General features: G+C 49.8%; 2 protein-coding genes across 2 annotated transcripts in view; one reads left to right on the plus strand and one right to left on the minus strand.

Moving 5' to 3' along the window:
- The window catches only part of UBTD1 (ubiquitin domain containing 1), a 55,303-nt gene extending 42,524 nt beyond the window's left edge, over nucleotides 1-12,779 (minus strand). The window contains exon 1 of the mRNA XM_083149600.1: nucleotides 12,611-12,779. Within this exon, the coding sequence (XP_083005726.1) occupies nucleotides 12,611-12,776 (166 nt within the window). The 5' untranslated portion in view covers nucleotides 12,777-12,779. The remainder of the gene's footprint in view (nucleotides 1-12,610) is intronic.
- Nucleotides 12,780-12,821: 42 nt separating this feature from the next.
- MMS19 (MMS19 cytosolic iron-sulfur assembly component) overlaps nucleotides 12,822-17,428 on the plus strand; it is a 49,768-nt gene continuing 45,161 nt past the window's right edge. The window contains exon 1 of the mRNA XM_083149599.1: nucleotides 12,822-13,003. Within this exon, the coding sequence (XP_083005725.1) occupies nucleotides 12,916-13,003 (88 nt within the window). The 5' untranslated portion in view covers nucleotides 12,822-12,915. The remainder of the gene's footprint in view (nucleotides 13,004-17,428) is intronic.

Consider the following 17,428-nt stretch of genomic DNA (forward strand, 5'->3'; position numbering starts at 1 on the left):
ATCCCGGAATAGACACCCCTTCCTCCCCAGACGGCACAACAGGTACCCCGTGGCATGGGGGGCGAAATGCCGCCCTCCAGTGGCCGACGCCCTAGGCAAATGCCTAGACTTGCCTAGTGGTGGCGCTGGCCCTGTATGCATTAAAGCCTCACCGCCGGGGCTTCGGCCTGGGGTTACGCCAGCCTATGGTCTTCTTTTCGCGCCCCCCACTGCCCTGCCGCTCTGCACCGATCAACGCCCTCCCCCTCACCTGTGTCCGGGCAGCCCCCTGCTGTGCACCTCTTCCGCCTCCTCCTACCTCGGGAGGTAGAAGGAGGTGGAGCCTGGCAGCCCATGCAGCAATCTGAGCAGGAGGAGGAGAGCTCACCCCCTGCTGGCTGATTCGCAAAGGGCAGCTCTTATCACATGTTAGTACATATGCAATCAGTAGACTTGTGATGTGTGGCAGGATGTACCACAGTTGCTTGGTTCTTCCCACCCTATATCCAGCAACAGATTAGTATCCCTACAAAAATAGCTTTCACTTTCTGTTATGACATCTTTTAGCACACAGAGGAGTAATTTGGTCCATCGACTGGCCTTTAGTGGTCAGTGGCATTCCTTTACCTCTTAGAGGTGAGGAGTAGTTGCAGGGAAGGGGGGGGGGGGGTGCGGGGGGTTTCAAGAAGATTACGGGAGACTTGCCCACCATCCCAGGGGCTGGGAATGGGACCCAATTTTGTGGGAGCCTCCCGGCCATTCCGGGAGGGTAGACAAGCATGGTGTAACCAGTGCATACAGTTTCCAGTACACATATCAAGAAAACACCTGAATGCAAGCACACGTGATGGGGATCATAGTATTATGACAGCGGAGCGATGAGCCTGTGTACTGTGGAATGTCCGTGTCATTATGTCAGTGAGTGACTACAGTGCACAGGAATGGCAGCCAGTGTGTGCACAGACAATGAATAAGGAAGGGATCACAGACTTCCTCTGTCACTGGTTCAGCTTAATACATTACAATACAAAACATTATAATGCTGTTGTTAGTGAATTCCAAGCTGACACCCACAGGTGCACCTCTTGTACAGCTGCCATGATGCTTCCGTGCCCCGACACCGTATAAATATTAATGGGGAATTTAAATCGCAAATCGCTCAGATAACAATTTTGATCATTAATAGCAAGTATTAGGTTGCCCTGATTGCTGTACGCAAAGCATATGCCAACTATGTGGTTCCCCAGGTGCGGTACCGTAGGTGGACAGTTATCACAGTGACATGAGAATATTGGCATGGTCAAAATGTTGGCATAATTAGCATGTCAGCGTAGGCGAATGCACAATGGGCGTGATTAAAGCTGGGTACATTTAGTGCCTAATGAGCAGTTTAGCACCACCCTGGTGAAATCCCCCCCCCCCCCAGTGCTGGCCGAATCCCTTCGCTACGCTTACACACATCTGCTCACAAGCTCCTGCACAGAGGAACGATCACTGGACAGTTACTCGCCATCAAAATTAGTTATTCTCTGTTCGCAGGTGACAGCCGGGACTTATTTTTTAGTGGAACGGTCTTCTGCGAATTGGGTACATGCGCCGATGTCATGTGACGTATTTCGTCCTCCCCGATCAGGCAGGGGCACACCTGCATTTGCTAGGGTCCTCCATTTTTGTGGCATTCTTATGAAATGCCGGGGGCCCACCCCACAATGTCCACTGCCTGTCAATCAGGCAGCGAGCACCCCGGCAAATGAAAATTTAGCAGAAGGAACTTGCTGCAGGGGACCGAAATGCGCATTAGCACTTATGTGCAGTGGCTCACCTTTGGGGCTGGGGACGAATTCGGACTGTGGGGGACCCTTTTATTGGGTGGGGGGGTCACCACTCCCCCGTGGACCCCAGCCAGGACTGACCAGTCACAGAGCAATACTTTGACCGTGGCATTAACCTGTGAAGCACGGTGCTGGTTTTAAAAAATATGGGAGACCCCTACTCCTTTTATCCACCAAATTTTTGGAAGCAGGACCGGTCAAGCGGCCGGAGCTGGTTATGCGGGTAGGTGGGGACCCCACACAGTTTTTCTCATGTTTTACACATAGAAGCAAGCACAGATCCAGTGGCGTAAGTCTGTCCCAGTGCCCAGGGGCAAGATAAATATTGGTGCCCCTCAATTAATAAGTAAGGTGTCTGTCTTCAGTAAGACAGGTCATGGGTTCTATTACAAGGTGTGACACTTGCTGATGTTAGGAGGGGGACTCAGTCACAGAAGTGATATCAAGGGCTTACGATTAACTCATTCATAACTCGCAGGAGAGGAGAGGGCCCCCTTGGAAGCAGGAGCCAGCGGAAGATGACTCCATTGCCTCCCAGGGTTACGCCTCTGCACAGATCTGACTGATCCGTGCAGGCTTCATCAAATATGAATGGTAAATGTGTCATATTTTCCATTCCTATGTTTAGCTGAATTCACGTCCGAATGAACTCATGCGAATGATAATAAATTTGTCGATCTGATAGAACTCCATGGCCGAGTTCTATTGATGGTCTATTAATTCGTACAGCCAAATTTGCCATTTGAAAAAAACGTCAACTCGTACAACCAAATATGCCGATCAGCGGTTCACGGCTGTAAATAGGATCGAATGGGTGCATTAGTACCAACTGAATCTAAGTAAATTTCCCGATGTGTATCTAATACCCCTTTTAGACCAAAACGCCGGGTCGCACCCAGCTTTTTGGACCCTTTAGGGGCATTTACACCGGACGGGCTTAAACGCCCGCACCCCCCTCCCGCCCCTTCCCGGCGCTTGAAGATGACAGCGCGATGTCATCTTCAAGCACCGATCGACGCCGTCGTACCCGGAATGCTGCTGGGGGCAGCTCAGCACTAAGGTAAGCTGCTAGGCTGCTCCCAGTCCCCGCGCGCACCCCCCGCTATTGGACAGGAGGTGAATGGATGCCGCACACAGGCATCCGTTCACCTCCCTCCCCCGCCGCCGCTGCTGTCTGCAGAGTATAGCAGACAGCAGCGCCGGCTGTCAGTGTCAGACTGACAATCCGTCCAACCTGCGGACGCTGCGGTCCGCAGGTTGGACGTTCCCCATTCATGTAAATGGGAGCCGGGTCATCCGACCCGGCGTTCCCATTTACACCGCCCTCTACCTAGGTCCTAGCCGTGTTCTACCCAGGTCAGGACCTAGGTAGAAGTCTCGTGTAAAGGGACACGGCGTTAGGGATTTACACCGCCGAAGATCCGGGTCTGACCCGCTGCTGACCCGGATTTTTCGGCGGTGTAACAGTGGTTTCATTGTGCAGGGAAATGCAGGGATGTACAGGCCTGATACTGCACCTTACCATTGTACCGCTGCAGGATAGCACATGTCACGCTCCAATCAATGTGATTACAGTCTTCAAACAAATGTGTTACAGGTAATCCTGTTGTCCTCTAACTCCCATAATTGAATTAAGACACATCTGAAGCTAAACCAGGCAGTATTTTAGGGGGAAAAGGGTCTTAATGAATGAGTCCTAAAGTGGAAGTGGGATGGACTGTGACTATTGATGGACTGTGACTATTTCACCCATAGGTGGTGATTGATGTTTTTCCTGTTGGGTGCTCCAGCCAAAAATATAGGGGAGTGGCTTCATGGGGAAGGGGCGTGACCACAAAACAATATCAATTTATATTACGCAGTCCCCCTTTTTACACATTACAGCCAAATACATACTGTAAATGCCCCCACAGTGCCAAGTACATAAATGCCCCCACAGTACCTGTGCCATCGACAAGGGAGGGGGAGTGCGGTGGGAAACGGGCAGGTGGGCCGCTGCTGAGCTAATCAATCAGTGCGCGCTGTCACCAGCTTCTGACGCCGGCGCCGCTCAGCACACACAGGCTGTGTCCAGCGATGCGGGTGTTGCAGCTGCAAATAAGCAAGTTAATATGACAGCCCAGCAGCGGGACCCGGGCCTGTGGGTGCTCATTAATTTCTGTGACTGCTCGGGCCCTTGAGCACCCACAGAATCGGTGCCTATGCACCCGAGCACATTCTCAGACTCTCTGTAACTTCTGTGAAAGGGCAGGGTGAGATTTCTTAATGCTTATGGGCCCATTTATTATTGGGCTACATATACAATGCAATCTGGGGGGCATTTACCGGCCAGGATCGCAATGCAATATGTGATCCTTTCATTTGAATGTATTATGCAGGGGCTCTGAAAGGAGACCGTACCTGCCCTTTGCATCGCCGGGTGTCGGGGGTCTGCGCATGTGTGGTAGACCCCAGCCTACCCCTCTGACTCCAGCCTACCCCGCTGACCACACTGTCCCGCTGGTAGTGCGGTATGTAGTCCATAAGCTACAATGGGCTACCACATCTCAGAATGGTGGTAGCCCCGGGAGCCACTGTGATGCTGCCTTTGTTGATACATTGGGCAGCTCTGCATCCCTCCATACTAACCTAATGGGGTGGGGCAGAAGGGATTGCAGCAGGAGTCATAGATTTGGAATGATGACAGTTAGGAGCTAATTGGTTTGCATTCCTCACAACTTTGCCAGTTAGGAAAGTGTGCCTTCCGTGCCCGAGGTGCAAATGTGCCCGGAAAAGGGATGGGGCCTCTAGTGGGTGGGCTTGGCCAGGATTTGGCCCCAAAATTGCTAAGATTTTGGGACTAGATTACTCATGCACAGTTTAATGCCGGGCAGCGCCTGAGCACCCGCTCAGAAGCTGCCTGGCTTCTCCCGTCCCTGGCTGTGCCGCTCTGCTCAGCGTGACGTGGTCAGAGGTTACTCTGCGCAGGCCGTACAGCCGCACTGCCCGCCTCACTCCCGCACAATGCCCTCCTGCCTCGGCGACACCGCCTGCCTTCCGCCCGCACCGTTTTTAAAAAAGTGCCTCGGGATTGGTTCCCCTAACCACGACTCCCGTTTTCTCCATTTAAGGGGCGTGCCCAGCTGTTTCGGAGCAGCTAGGCAACCCCCGGCTCACTACCAGCACTGCTAAATTCTGTGCAGTGCAGAGTAATGGCGATCACAGGCTTCCCCCACCGACGTACCGTGGCCCGTGGGAGGAACAGTGGGAAAGTGACCAATCAGCAAGACTGTCCCACTGCCATCAGGCCAATTGGGAGGTACGGGTTTGTACTTCATCTTTGTCAATGTTATCTCTCTCCAAGATTTGGTCAATCTCCCCCCAAATTACACATAGTAGTTAAACCATTTGAAGCCCCACCACTGTTTTCTCTCCAGATTATACATCTCACCATGCCAGAATGTAGGTGGGGGCACTTTACTCTCTTATCAGACATTTGAAAGGAAGTGGTAAATAAGGTCAGGAGCATATGGGATTGCTTGAGAACGCTCACACTTGCCTGAGTCACTAACAAAGAAGATGTTGAGGTTAGAGTCCCTTTGTGTCGCACAGGCAAACGCACATTTTAAACACTTGTATGTTAGTTATTTATTTAAAACCCTTTGAATAGATCTTAGGTCTGAGCAGCCTGCAAATCACTGATCTGCCAGCAAATTGGCGGCAGAGATCCTTAAGCCTATCTAGTTACCATTAAGCTGAGTGCATCGTCTATTTTTATCAAATCCCTGGTGCCAGGATCAGTAGCCTTTAATTATACACTACCTGCTTATGCTGCTTCACTATGGAGAAGCATACAGTACAACGCTGTATACTGTACATCAATATATACAGTAAAGAGGTGTGTGAGATTTTATCAGAGCAGATATGTGACCATTATAGCAACTGCGATGGTAATGACATTGTATTCAAATACTTATATTTTAATATGGAGTCTTTACCCCTTTTTGCCTGGAGTCCCACAGTCACTATGTTGACATCACTATGTCGACCATGACATAATGTCGACATATTAAACTTAACAACATTATGCATGTAAGTGGTGTGTATTATCCTAACCTTAGCTAAACCATAAGCCTGACCCTAATCACAGCTTAAACCTAACCGCAGCCAAACCCTAAGACTAACCCCCAATATCGCTAAACCTTAACGGCAGCCAAACCCTAAGCCTAACAAACAAGCGCAGACAAACTCTAGACCTAACTCTAACAAATGCCAAACCTTAAAGGTCCATACACACTGGGCGACTATGCCCAGCGTGTATGGACAGCGATGACCGCTGTCATCACTGCGGGGAAAGCCGCTCAGTGCATACACACTGAGCGGCTTTCCTCCTGCCCGGCGCCAATGGAGGCGGGGAGGACGGCGTTGCATAGTGCAGAGCCGTCCTGAAAGCCGCTCATCTGTTGGTATAACCAGCCGATGAACGGCTTTCCCGGCGATGTTGCGGGAGCGTGCAGCAGCGCTCACCACTCATCGCTGGGCCATACACACTGGGCGGCTTTGAGCTGAAGGCCGCTCAAACCTGCTGTTTTGAGCGACTTTCAGCTCAAAGTCGCCCAGTGTATATGGGCCTTAAGTTTAACCCTAACCACAGCCTTAAGGCCCATACACATTGGACGACTTTGAGCTGAAAGTCGCTCAAAACACCCAGTTTGAGCGGCATTCAGCTCAAAGCCGCCCAGTGTGTATGCCCCATCGACGAGCAGTGAGCGCTGCAGCGCGCTCCCGCATCATCGCCGGGAAAGCCGCTCATCTGCTGGTAATACCATTTTATTAGGGGGTGCACCTTCAAAAGGGTGTGTCTAGCACAGGGTTGCCTACCCTCCCGGAATGGCTGGGAGGGTCCCGGAAATCGGGTCCCCCTCCCGGCCCCCCCGGAAAGGGGGGCAACCCTCCCGCATTGCCCTTCATCACCGGCGGACACCCCCACCCGGCGGGGGTTCCCTGGGTTAAATGACGCGATCGCGGCTTTTTAGCCCCGCCCCCTGCCGTGCAATGCCTGAAATACAGGCATAGCATGGCGGGGCTAAAATGATGAGATAACTATGGACACGCCCCTAATAGGACAGCCAGCCATGTGGCTCCACCCCCGAACCGCCCCTTTCCCCTCCCGGAGATGGCCCCGCCCCCTGCTTTACTGAGCTGGCTGCCCTCTCCCGGAGAGGGCAGCCAAAAAGTCGGCAACTATGGTCTAGCATTGCCCATTGGGTGTGTCTAACACCGCCAATCATGCATGTTTACATCATATATTGGTACTCGCTAAAATATAAAATGTCTCTATTTCAGTTTTAATATTCATATTACTCTGTATAACAGTACATGCATATAAAGTAAAAAATATATATGGATGGCAGAGGTATGTAGTGATATGACAATGGTCTATTACAATTAACAATGCAAAACACAATTGATTGATGGGCACTAATTTTGATGGAATACAGGTCTAAAAAGCAAAAGACTTTGGTAAAAGGTATTGCTGGTATTGCTAGCTGCAGGGAGTTGTTCATAAGGGTAGGCACAGCATTTGGGGGTGCCTGTGCACCGCCAACACTCAATGTGTGCACACCTATGATAACAGCAGATGAGCGGCTTTCAGGACGGAGCGGAGCGCTATGCAACTCCGTCCTCCCCCCTTCGTCGGCGCTGGGCAGGGGGAAAGACACCCAGTGTGTATGCACTGAGCGGCTTTCCCCGCAGCGATGATTGACATCATCGCTGCCCATACACACTGGGCATAGTCGCCCAGTGTGTATGGACCTTAAGCATACCTCCCAACTGTCACGATTTTAGAGGGACAGTCCCGATTTTCGGATCCTGTCCCGCTGTCCCACCCGCGGCAGGCATTGTCCCGCTGCGGGGGGTGGCAGTTGGGAGACCCCCCAATCTAGTAGAATAGACGCTGTGCGCATGCGCACAGCGTCTATTCTCGAATGAAAATGAGGTCGCGGCTAATTAGCATAAGCCGCGCCCTCATTTGCATACGTCCCGCCCCCTTTTCGGGCGCTCGCGCAGCTTCGCCGCGCGAGTGTCCCTATTTGTTCAGGTGATAAGTTGGGAGGTATGCTTAAGACTAACCCAAACTGCAGCCAAGCCATAAACATTACCCTAACCGCAACCTAAAACTTACTGCAGCCAAACCCTAAAGGCCCATACACACTAGAAGATTTTAATTTCAAAAGTCTTTGGCAAAATCTCTGATAGATTTATCTTTCACCAAAGTAGTGCGTACACACTGAGCTATTTTCCCAAAGAGCAAAAGATTTTCAGGAGGCAAAAGACTTTGCTGAAAATCTTTCATTAAAAGGCAATTTACATAATGGGCGGGGTTTGAATTCCAAGGGCGGGAGCAGAGGCCATTGTATTTAGTGCATTTCTGTTCTTGGGGCCTGATTCAGAACTAATCGCTGGGCTGCGTATATTCGTAGCCCAGCGATCAGGTAAACCCCGTCCTACGCTGCCAGCTAGGGCTTTCTTTATCTTTGCCAGGGGTTACATGCTCTTTGCCAGGGGCTTCATGCTCTTTGCCAGGGGAAGTTACTCTGTGCACTGCACTCTGTGATAAAGGAGAAAGCCGGGGCAGAGCGGTGGGAAATCCAGATGTCTCAGAACAGGTCTATCCATCCGTGGCTATATGAAATGATGTGCCGGCTTGTGACTCGCAAGCCAATCGAAGCTCGTGGCCTGGCAGCACCTGATTGGCTGCCAAGCCGCTAGCTCCGATTGGCTCAGGAGTCGCGAGCCGGTGCGTCATTTGAAATAGCCGTGCCATGGACGGATGGACCTGCTCTGAGACAGCCGGGTATATATTACTGGCTAATAAATTCAGTAAATAATCAATGGTGGGCAGTGGTGCCAGTAGTATATACATTGCCCGCCACTGTTAAATGGAGGATGGTTTGTGGTGCGTGGCGGGATGCGGCAGAGGATGACCCGTGGCCCGCCGCTGTTAAATGGAGGATGGCAGGCGGTGCGGAGCGTACTGCGGCAGTGAAGGGACTGTTCGATGGCAACCATCGATAGCAATGGCAACGATGGCCATCCCTAGTCCAGAGTAATCCAGGGATCTTTTTTGTTTACAAAACTTTTACTGTAAAACAATAATAATAATAAATATGTCACTCAGCACTATTCAGCCGGATTCGGTATGAAATCCCGACGGTCAAAATCCCGAATAGGTCATAATACCGACAAGGTAAAAATCCCGACAGTTAAAATCCCAGCAAGGACAAAATCCCGACAAGGTCAAAATACCGACATTTAGAATGTACAGGTGAAACAGTCAACATGACTTTGTGTCGACAGGCCGCGAGGTCGACATGGGTTTTTTCACTGTTTTTTTTGTCCCGAATGTCGACACTGTCGACATGGACACAGTTGGAAGTGAACCTCAGCCCTTCTTGATGCTTCGGGCACTATTTTATTCTCCCACCACTCCCTAGTGGATGGTAGGGCATAAAATACCGCCTGTCGGCACATGTCGGGTCAAAAAACAGTGAAAAAACACTATGTCGACCTCGCGACCTGTCGACAAAAAGTCATGTTGACTGTTTCACCTGTACATTCCATATGTCGGGATTTTGACCTTGTCGGGATTTTAAATGTCGGAATTTTGACCTTGTCGGTATTATGACCCATTTGGGATTTTGACCGCATCCCATTCAGCCGCCTCTATTAGAGCTGTTTCCAGGTGTATTAAACTACATATATGAAGAAGATTCTGCAGTGACAAATGAGGAGATAACTTTGCAGGAGGGAAGATATTTTCTGAATATACTATGTTTATGGCCGGTGATAAAGTACCAGGCACTTTGTGGCATACTTGCCTACCTGACCCTCTCCATGCGGGAGAAAATGTGTTGTTCCTGGACTTCCCTGGTAATGTATGATTGCCATCACCTGTGCTGACACCTTTACCTAGCTCCCCACAGGTGATGCATACCCTCCAAGTGTACCGATTTAGCCGGTACAGTACCGTATTTTAACGGTCTGTACCGGCTAAAAAGAAATGTACCGAATGTACCGATTTTTCATGATTTGCGGTGGCTGCGCTGGTTGGATCGGGAATTCTGTGCTAGCAATGTAGCAGCACCCGTTCCCTATCCCGTGGGGCCTTGTGATCCAGTCAGGGCAGCCAATTTAATGCTGAAACATCTCCTGTCGGCATGCGTTCCACCTGCAGGTGGAACGCACATACGCTGATGCCGCGTCACTTCCGGGTGCCGCGGCTTGTCAGCGCTGAACACTTGCCTTCAATGCCTTACCTCCTCCTTCTGTGCGCCGTTGATATAGCTGGACCCTGAAAGCTGTGCAGCAGAGCCACGTTTGTGGCTGGATTTGTAGCCGCCAGCCACAGCAGTGTCTCAGTCAGCTCATACTGGGGTACATATTAAGTTAATGATTGCCCATGAGTTCCTTAAATTAGGATGACAATTATATATGTTATTCTGTTGCCCCAGGTGCCTGATCTAACATCTATTTATATAACTGTAAATATGTGGGGGAAATAAAAGTGTCCAATCAATGCCCAATACACATTCGGAAAGAGGATGTGGCCACACCCCCTTTGCCTATGGCCACGCCCCCTTTTGAACGTGTACCGAATTTTGCCCTTCAGATGTTGCAGGGTATGATGATGGCAATCATACATTACCAGGGAAGTCCAGGAACAGAGCATTTTCTCCCGCATGGAGAGGGTCAGGTAGGCAACTATGCTTTGGGGCAGATTTATTAAGCTCGGTAAAGGGATAAAGTTAGGGTTACCACCTTTTTGTTGAGAGATTCCCGGACAGTGGCCCGCCCCTTAACACACCCACTGCCCCACCCATGTCCCGCCCCAGCTCCGCCCTTTGACCCGCCTTATGTTGATTTTTAACCTTTGCTTCAATTTCATTCTTGATTTTGCATACCATAATGCCAGTTACATGTTACATCATACACAGTAATGCCCATTACACGATATGCCAGAACTAAAAATGTTTTTTTTTGGTAAGGAGGAACAATACAGACAGTGCGCGCCGTAGGCGCGCTCCAAAAATTTTCAACATAATGCTGATTACATGTCACATACCTATTACATAGTGTACAAAATGCCATAGTATACCACATGCCATAATGCCCATTACATGTTATGCCACACACGATGATGCCCATTACACATTATGCTTATTACTTGTTATGCCAGGACTCAATTTTTTCCGAAGATAGGGACAACACAGACACAACTGCCACCTCATAAACAAGCGGAGGGAGCCGGGCGGCCGGGGCAGGCAGACGGGGGACTCATTCCCGGACTATGTATAGTCCGGGGAAGCCACCCGTCCGGACTCCGGACGCCGGTCTAAATTACCGGACTGTCCGGAGTAATCCCGGACGGGTGGTAACCCTACACACGCCGCAGCCTAAACCTAACCCCTACCCTGCAGCCTAACTTTATCCCTACCTAATCTTAAACTCCCCCGACATCCCAAAACGGAAAATACTGACCCCTCTAAAAATCCTAAAATAACCCTAATCCCTAACCCGCCCGTCCCGAGTCCTGACCCTACACTCCCCCCCCCACATTCTAATCCTTACTCTCCCGCCCCTATAGCCTAACACTAAGGGTGAGATTTAATAGGATGAGAGATTCAAAAAATGAGAGATTTGGGAAGAAATCTCCAGTTTTTTTAAAGCGGCAATCATTTACACTGCAAAATCAACCTGGTTTTGCAGTGTAAATGATTGCCGCTTTAAAAAAAACTGGAGATTTCTTCCCAAATCTCTCATTTTCTGAATCTCTCATCCTAATAAATCTCACCCTAACCCTCTGTGACAGCCTAAACCTAAATAGCAGGCAGGACTAAGGGCTCACAAGTGAAACATCAGATACAGATTATGCCTACCAGGGACAGCACATAAATAGCGCAGAGCAGGAAATGGTCAGACTGTGTAAAATGGACTCATATTTACTTCTACCACGGACCTCCTATTCCTGACAGCCGGGTGGGCGGGGCTTGTTCTCCTAATGCGGGCCGGTGGGTGTGCGCGGTATACATCAGTCAGTCAGCAAGCGTGTTGTGCACGGAAGGAGGCGAGGGCGGGGCCACGTATGACAGGCGGCCCCGTACACCAATCGCCCCCCCCGGGACATTCCCCGGTAAACGTAATAGCCAATCTGGCCAGGCTTCACCCCGCCCTCCGTCAGCCCCGTGTCACAGCAGGGTCAGCCGGCCACCTGACCTGACTGCAGCTGCTGCGCCCAGAGGCCGTCGCGCTATTTAAAAAATCGCGCCTGCCCTGCTCGCAGTCCAGCTGTCAATCAGGAGCCGCCGCACCCGATTGGCTGGCTGACTGCGAGCAGGGCAGGCGCGATATTTGAAATAGTCACAGGCGGAACTGCTCATCCTTCTCCTCACAGTCGCAGCGCTGCCGGTCTCTAGCTGTCTGTCCCCGGCAGCGCTGCGCAGGATCTACAGTCTGGTCTCCAGTTCCCGGACATTCTATAGTCCGGTAACGGCACCTGTCCGGACTCGACACCCGGTCCAATTACTGGACTGTCCGGAGTAATCCCGGACGGGTGGTAACCCTAGATAAAGTTTCTGGTTTTTTTTTATCGCTGGCCAATCAGCTTTTAACTGTGAAGTTACAGGCTTGGTTTGAAAAATGACAGGTAGGAGCTGATTGGCCGGTGATAAAAACCACACACTTTACCACTTATCCTCCCTTATCACTGCTTCATAGGTCTACCCAAAATCTTATAATACAATGTCAACATACAATACCTGTGGAGTGTCGATAAAGTTTTAGATTTTGAATGAAAATCGTGTCACGTGACAGTTCTACGTAGAACCTTTTGGAAATCTTATTTGAGCCGAAAGTCTGCGCTTCAGTAATATGTGCGACGGCGGCCATATTCCCGTAGTCCTCTGTTTGTTTACATGACATCATATTGAATATGAGCAGCGGCGCATTCACAGTTCGGTCTCTAGTGCGCTCTAGTTGCCATGCGTCCTGTCACGTGATGCAGGCTTCGCCGTGTGTGTGATCTGCGCATGCGCGGTGCCCCCGTTCCTGCAGCAGCAGTGCAATGGCTGAAGCGCAGAGCGCGCTGTGGGGGCTGGTGGAGGACTTCGTGTCTGGGCAGCAAGACAGCAAGGCTGCTGAGGTGTCAGGAGGTGAGGTCGGGGAGCTGGTGTTATTGGGGTTCCTGAGGTTGGGCCCACTATCCTGCTATAATGGGGGTATGACATCACCCCCACCCGACCTGTGCATGTGTAGGGTTGTGTGAATCTGCACACCCTACCCGCATGAGCCCCATGCATACTGATAGAAGTGAATGCCACCCCCACATCCCCCATACATACTAATAGTGGTGCCTGAACCCCACCTCCCATACATAGACCCCCATCCCATATATACTGATAGTGGTGTATGACCCCCCTCCCCCCATTTATACACTGGTATTGGTGCATGACCCCTCCCCCCCCATACATACTGATAGTGGTGCATGACCCCCACCCCCCATACATACTGATAGTGTTGCATTACCTCTCTATTCCCCATTCGCACAGTGGTATTTGAACCCAGACCCCCTCCCTCTTACACACTGACAATGGGGCATGGCCCCTCCCTCTTACACACTGACAATGGGGCATGGCCCCTCCCTCTTACACACTGACAATGGGGCATGGCCCCTCCCTCTTACACACTGACAATGGGGCATGGCCCCTCCCTCTTACACAATGACAGTGGGGCATGGCCCCTCCCTCTTACACAATGACAGTGGGGCATGGCCCCTCCCTCTTACACACTGACAGTGGGGCATTCCCCCTACACCAGGCTTTCCCAACCACGGTCCTCAAGGCACACCAACAGTGCAGGTTTTAGTGATATCCAAGCTTCAGCACAGATGATTAATCAGAATCACTCAGGTACTAATTAAGTCACCTGTGCTCAAGCCTGGATATCACTAAAACCTTCACTGTTGGTGTACCTTGAGGACCGTGGTTGGGAAAGCCTGCCCTACACCTTTCAAAACCTGTCCAGTTCCTCTTTCCTGTCTCGGTTGTCACACACTGCTTTGCTGATTAAAGCAAAGTCAGGTCTGTATATAAGTGTTGAGTTACAGACCAGACTTCAGGGTGCTAGAATGAACGCTAGTAACAATACATCTAACTTATTAAATTTCTGAAATGCCGTCGACGTGTGTATCTGTGTTTAGCTCTCTGCAAATTCTTGTAGAAAGTATAATAATAATAATAATAATAATAATAATAATTTGATGTTTGTAACAGTGGTATGCACATTTTATTGTGATATTATATACAGTATGTAATTTAAATTTGTCCTGTCTTGGGTTGTGCATGCCATTTTTTTCATCTTTACAAGTACAGTAGGGACAGTGTAATAGCATTACCGCCTCATAGCACTGAGGTCATGGGTTTTATTCCCACCATGGCCCTAACTGTGTGTAGTTTGTATTTTCTCCCCGCACTTCTCCACTGTTATCACTGCTTCATACATTTACCCCATATGTTTCCAAGAACATGATTGGTTGATTTTTCACTCTTTACTCACTCTTGAGCTTTTTTTTCTGTTCTCCCCACTGTATTTTCATGAGATGTGTATAGTCTGTATTGGTAGCAATTGTGTCACTGCTCCACCTACTGAGACTTAACCTCAATTACCTAATAAGTGTGAGTAGTCACTTCCTGCACAACCCACAGCACACACAGGCTTTACTATGTAGCAGATACTTTGAAGTTTGCCTGAACCATGTGAACCTGTAACTTTGGTAAAATTTTCGGTAGTTTATGTCAGACTGACGGAACAACATAACGGTAACATGAGCACCGGCAGCTGTGTGCGCCCAAACAAAGTAATGCTTTAATTACTCCTTCGGGCCACCATCTTCTGGCTGTCAGTGTGCAGAGCACTTGAATCCCCCACTCACACTTATAAAGGTAAGGAGCAGTGTTAAGCCCCTTACACACAGTGCCACCACGATGTGTGCTGAGCAATCTGTGCAGAGCAGGGCTTTTCCTATTGTTCATAGGCAAAGCCCCGTGATCTTTAAAGGGCAAATTGCACCCTACACCTTTAGCAGCACCAAGATTAAACCGCCTGCTCGCACTGCGTACCTTTAATAAATGCTCAGTGCATGCACCCAGCATCTATTCACATCAACCAGAGAGCTTGGAGGAAGCCCATCACCTATGTAGCTGCTGGACAAGCCCCCATCAGTGACAGTGGTGGCCAGGCACGCCCTTATCACAGTGACATTAGTGGTGCAATCCCACCCATGTTGGTGGTGACAGCGACGTCCCGCCCACATCTCACACACTCATACTGCCCCAGTACACATATACCCTGCCCTGATCCTAGCAGCACCACTAGATAAAGAGCTGTATGAAATATGCCTGAGCCGTCTTAGAGTTTAGGTAATGCTGTAATGGCCAAATAAACATTCCATGGTATAAATTCATGCACTACTTTAATGTGCATATATAAAGATATCACTGTGCCAAATCATCAGGTAATAACTAAAGAAGAATTCCTTGTTCTAAACCCGTGCACTACTTATAATGCATATATAAAATACCTCTGCGCCAGATCATTAAGTAATCCTATAATGACTCAAGAAGAATCCCATGGTATAAGTACATGTACTACTTCTAATGCATGTATAAAATATCTCTCCACCAAATAATTGGACCATTTTGCTTAATGCTAATATGAATGGACAGGTTTCCTGGACAATTGCCGGCTAAGCATTCACTTGTCCAGAGAAATGTTTCTGAGATGAACAAGCTCGGAACGGTTTAAAGGCCTATACACACTGGGTGATTTTAAGCAGAAAGCTGCTCCGTTTCGTCTTTTGAGCCACTTTCAGCTCAAAAAGGGCGAGCGATGATACATGCTCCACATCGTCGCCGCTCATCTGCATATTGTTGTTCGAACCAATGACTTTTCAGGGGCATATTTAGCATAGTCAGCATTTTCAGTGCGGAAAGTGTACTGTAAGGATCTCTAGTTGGGAGTCAGTCTGTGTTCAGAGGCTACCCAAATGCTGGAAGGGATAACTTGCGTGACCGCTCTGCTTCCAGGTTTGCATTTGTGCACTTACCACACTTGCGAGATCGCTGCCAAGCGCATGTGTTTTTTTTGGGGTATCTCCGGATTCCTCTCTGAAAACGATTAACGGTACCGTAGCCCATAGGCTACCATATGCTAGTGCCATCTTCAAACCGCTCGCATGTTGAAGCTTAGTGAATCCGACAGTCTATCAGCCTCCATTGAAACTTATAGGGGCTGCTTTGGGAATTAAGGTTCCGCAGAATAAATCAAAGAGATCTTAGTGTTAATTCTAGCACCCGCTATCTTTGAAAACCCATGCAGTTCCTGTTCCCTGCCTGGAGTGTCGCTGTATGCCCCTTTCAGGACTATTACCTTAGTAAATTATGGGGGGGATATCAACAACTTGAATGTTCCATCCATGATTACTGGGAAGGCAGAGAGTGCACTTTCTGAGCATTGAAATGATGCACGCCTGGTTTTATATGAAGCTCAGGCGCATTAAGCGAGTGCCGAGTGTTGGAGGCAGTGTGGCTGGCTGGTATGCTATTGGACAATCCGCCAAAGTTACTGGTCGGCAATGGCTGCAAGTATCCGGTCAGTGTTGGGATATAGGCTGCTTTGAATGGAGCAGTGCGTAGATGAGAAATGAAGCAGAACACGTTGTGCAGTTGTAGCTTTAGGTAAAGTATCTGCGTACATTTGTCCTGAATAAATTATAAATGGTTTGGCTTGGTTGTTGTAATATGGCATTTATACACCCACACATGGCCAGAAGCATCCATCCGTATTTAGCATATAAATGCACTTAAATATATTAACATACATCACCAAGCATGGAGCCCGTCGGTTCACTTAGAACTGGTGACGTCCCTGTCCAGGCAGCATGTCACTTAGAACCGGTGACGTCCCTGTCCAGGCAGCCTGTCACTTTGAACCAGTGACGTCCCTGGCTAGGCAGCCTGTCACTTAGGACCGGTGACATCCCTGTCCAGGCAGCCTGTCACTTTGAACTGGTGACGTCCCTGTCCAGGCAGCCTGTCACTTTGAACTGGTGATGTCCCTGTCCAGGCAGCCTGTCACTTTGAACTGGTGATGTCCCTGTCCAGGCAGCCTGTCACTTTGAACCGGTGACGTCCCTGGCTAGGCAGCCTGTCACTTAGGCTGCCTGGACAGGGACGTCACCGGTCCTAAGTGACAGGCTGCCTGGACAGGGACGTCACCGGTTCTGTCACTTAGGACCGGTGACGTCCCTGTCCAGGCAGCCTGTCACTTAGGACCTGGCGACATCCCTGTCCAGGCAGCCTGTCGGTGCACTTACAACCGGTGACGTCCCTGTCCAGGCAGCCTGTCACTTAGAACTGATTATGTCCCTGTCCAGACAGCCGATGATGTCCCTGTCCAGACTTAGAACCGGTGACGTCCCTTTCCAGACAGCCTGTCAGTTCACTTAGATCCGGTGACATCCCTGTCCAGGTAGCCTGTCAGTTCACTTAGAACCGGTAACGTCCCTGTCCATGCAGCCT

Source organism: Crinia signifera, chromosome 6 (assembly GCF_055691185.1).
Source record: "Crinia signifera chromosome 6, ASM5569118v1, whole genome shotgun sequence".
Lineage (NCBI taxonomy): Eukaryota > Metazoa > Chordata > Amphibia > Anura > Myobatrachidae > Crinia > Crinia signifera.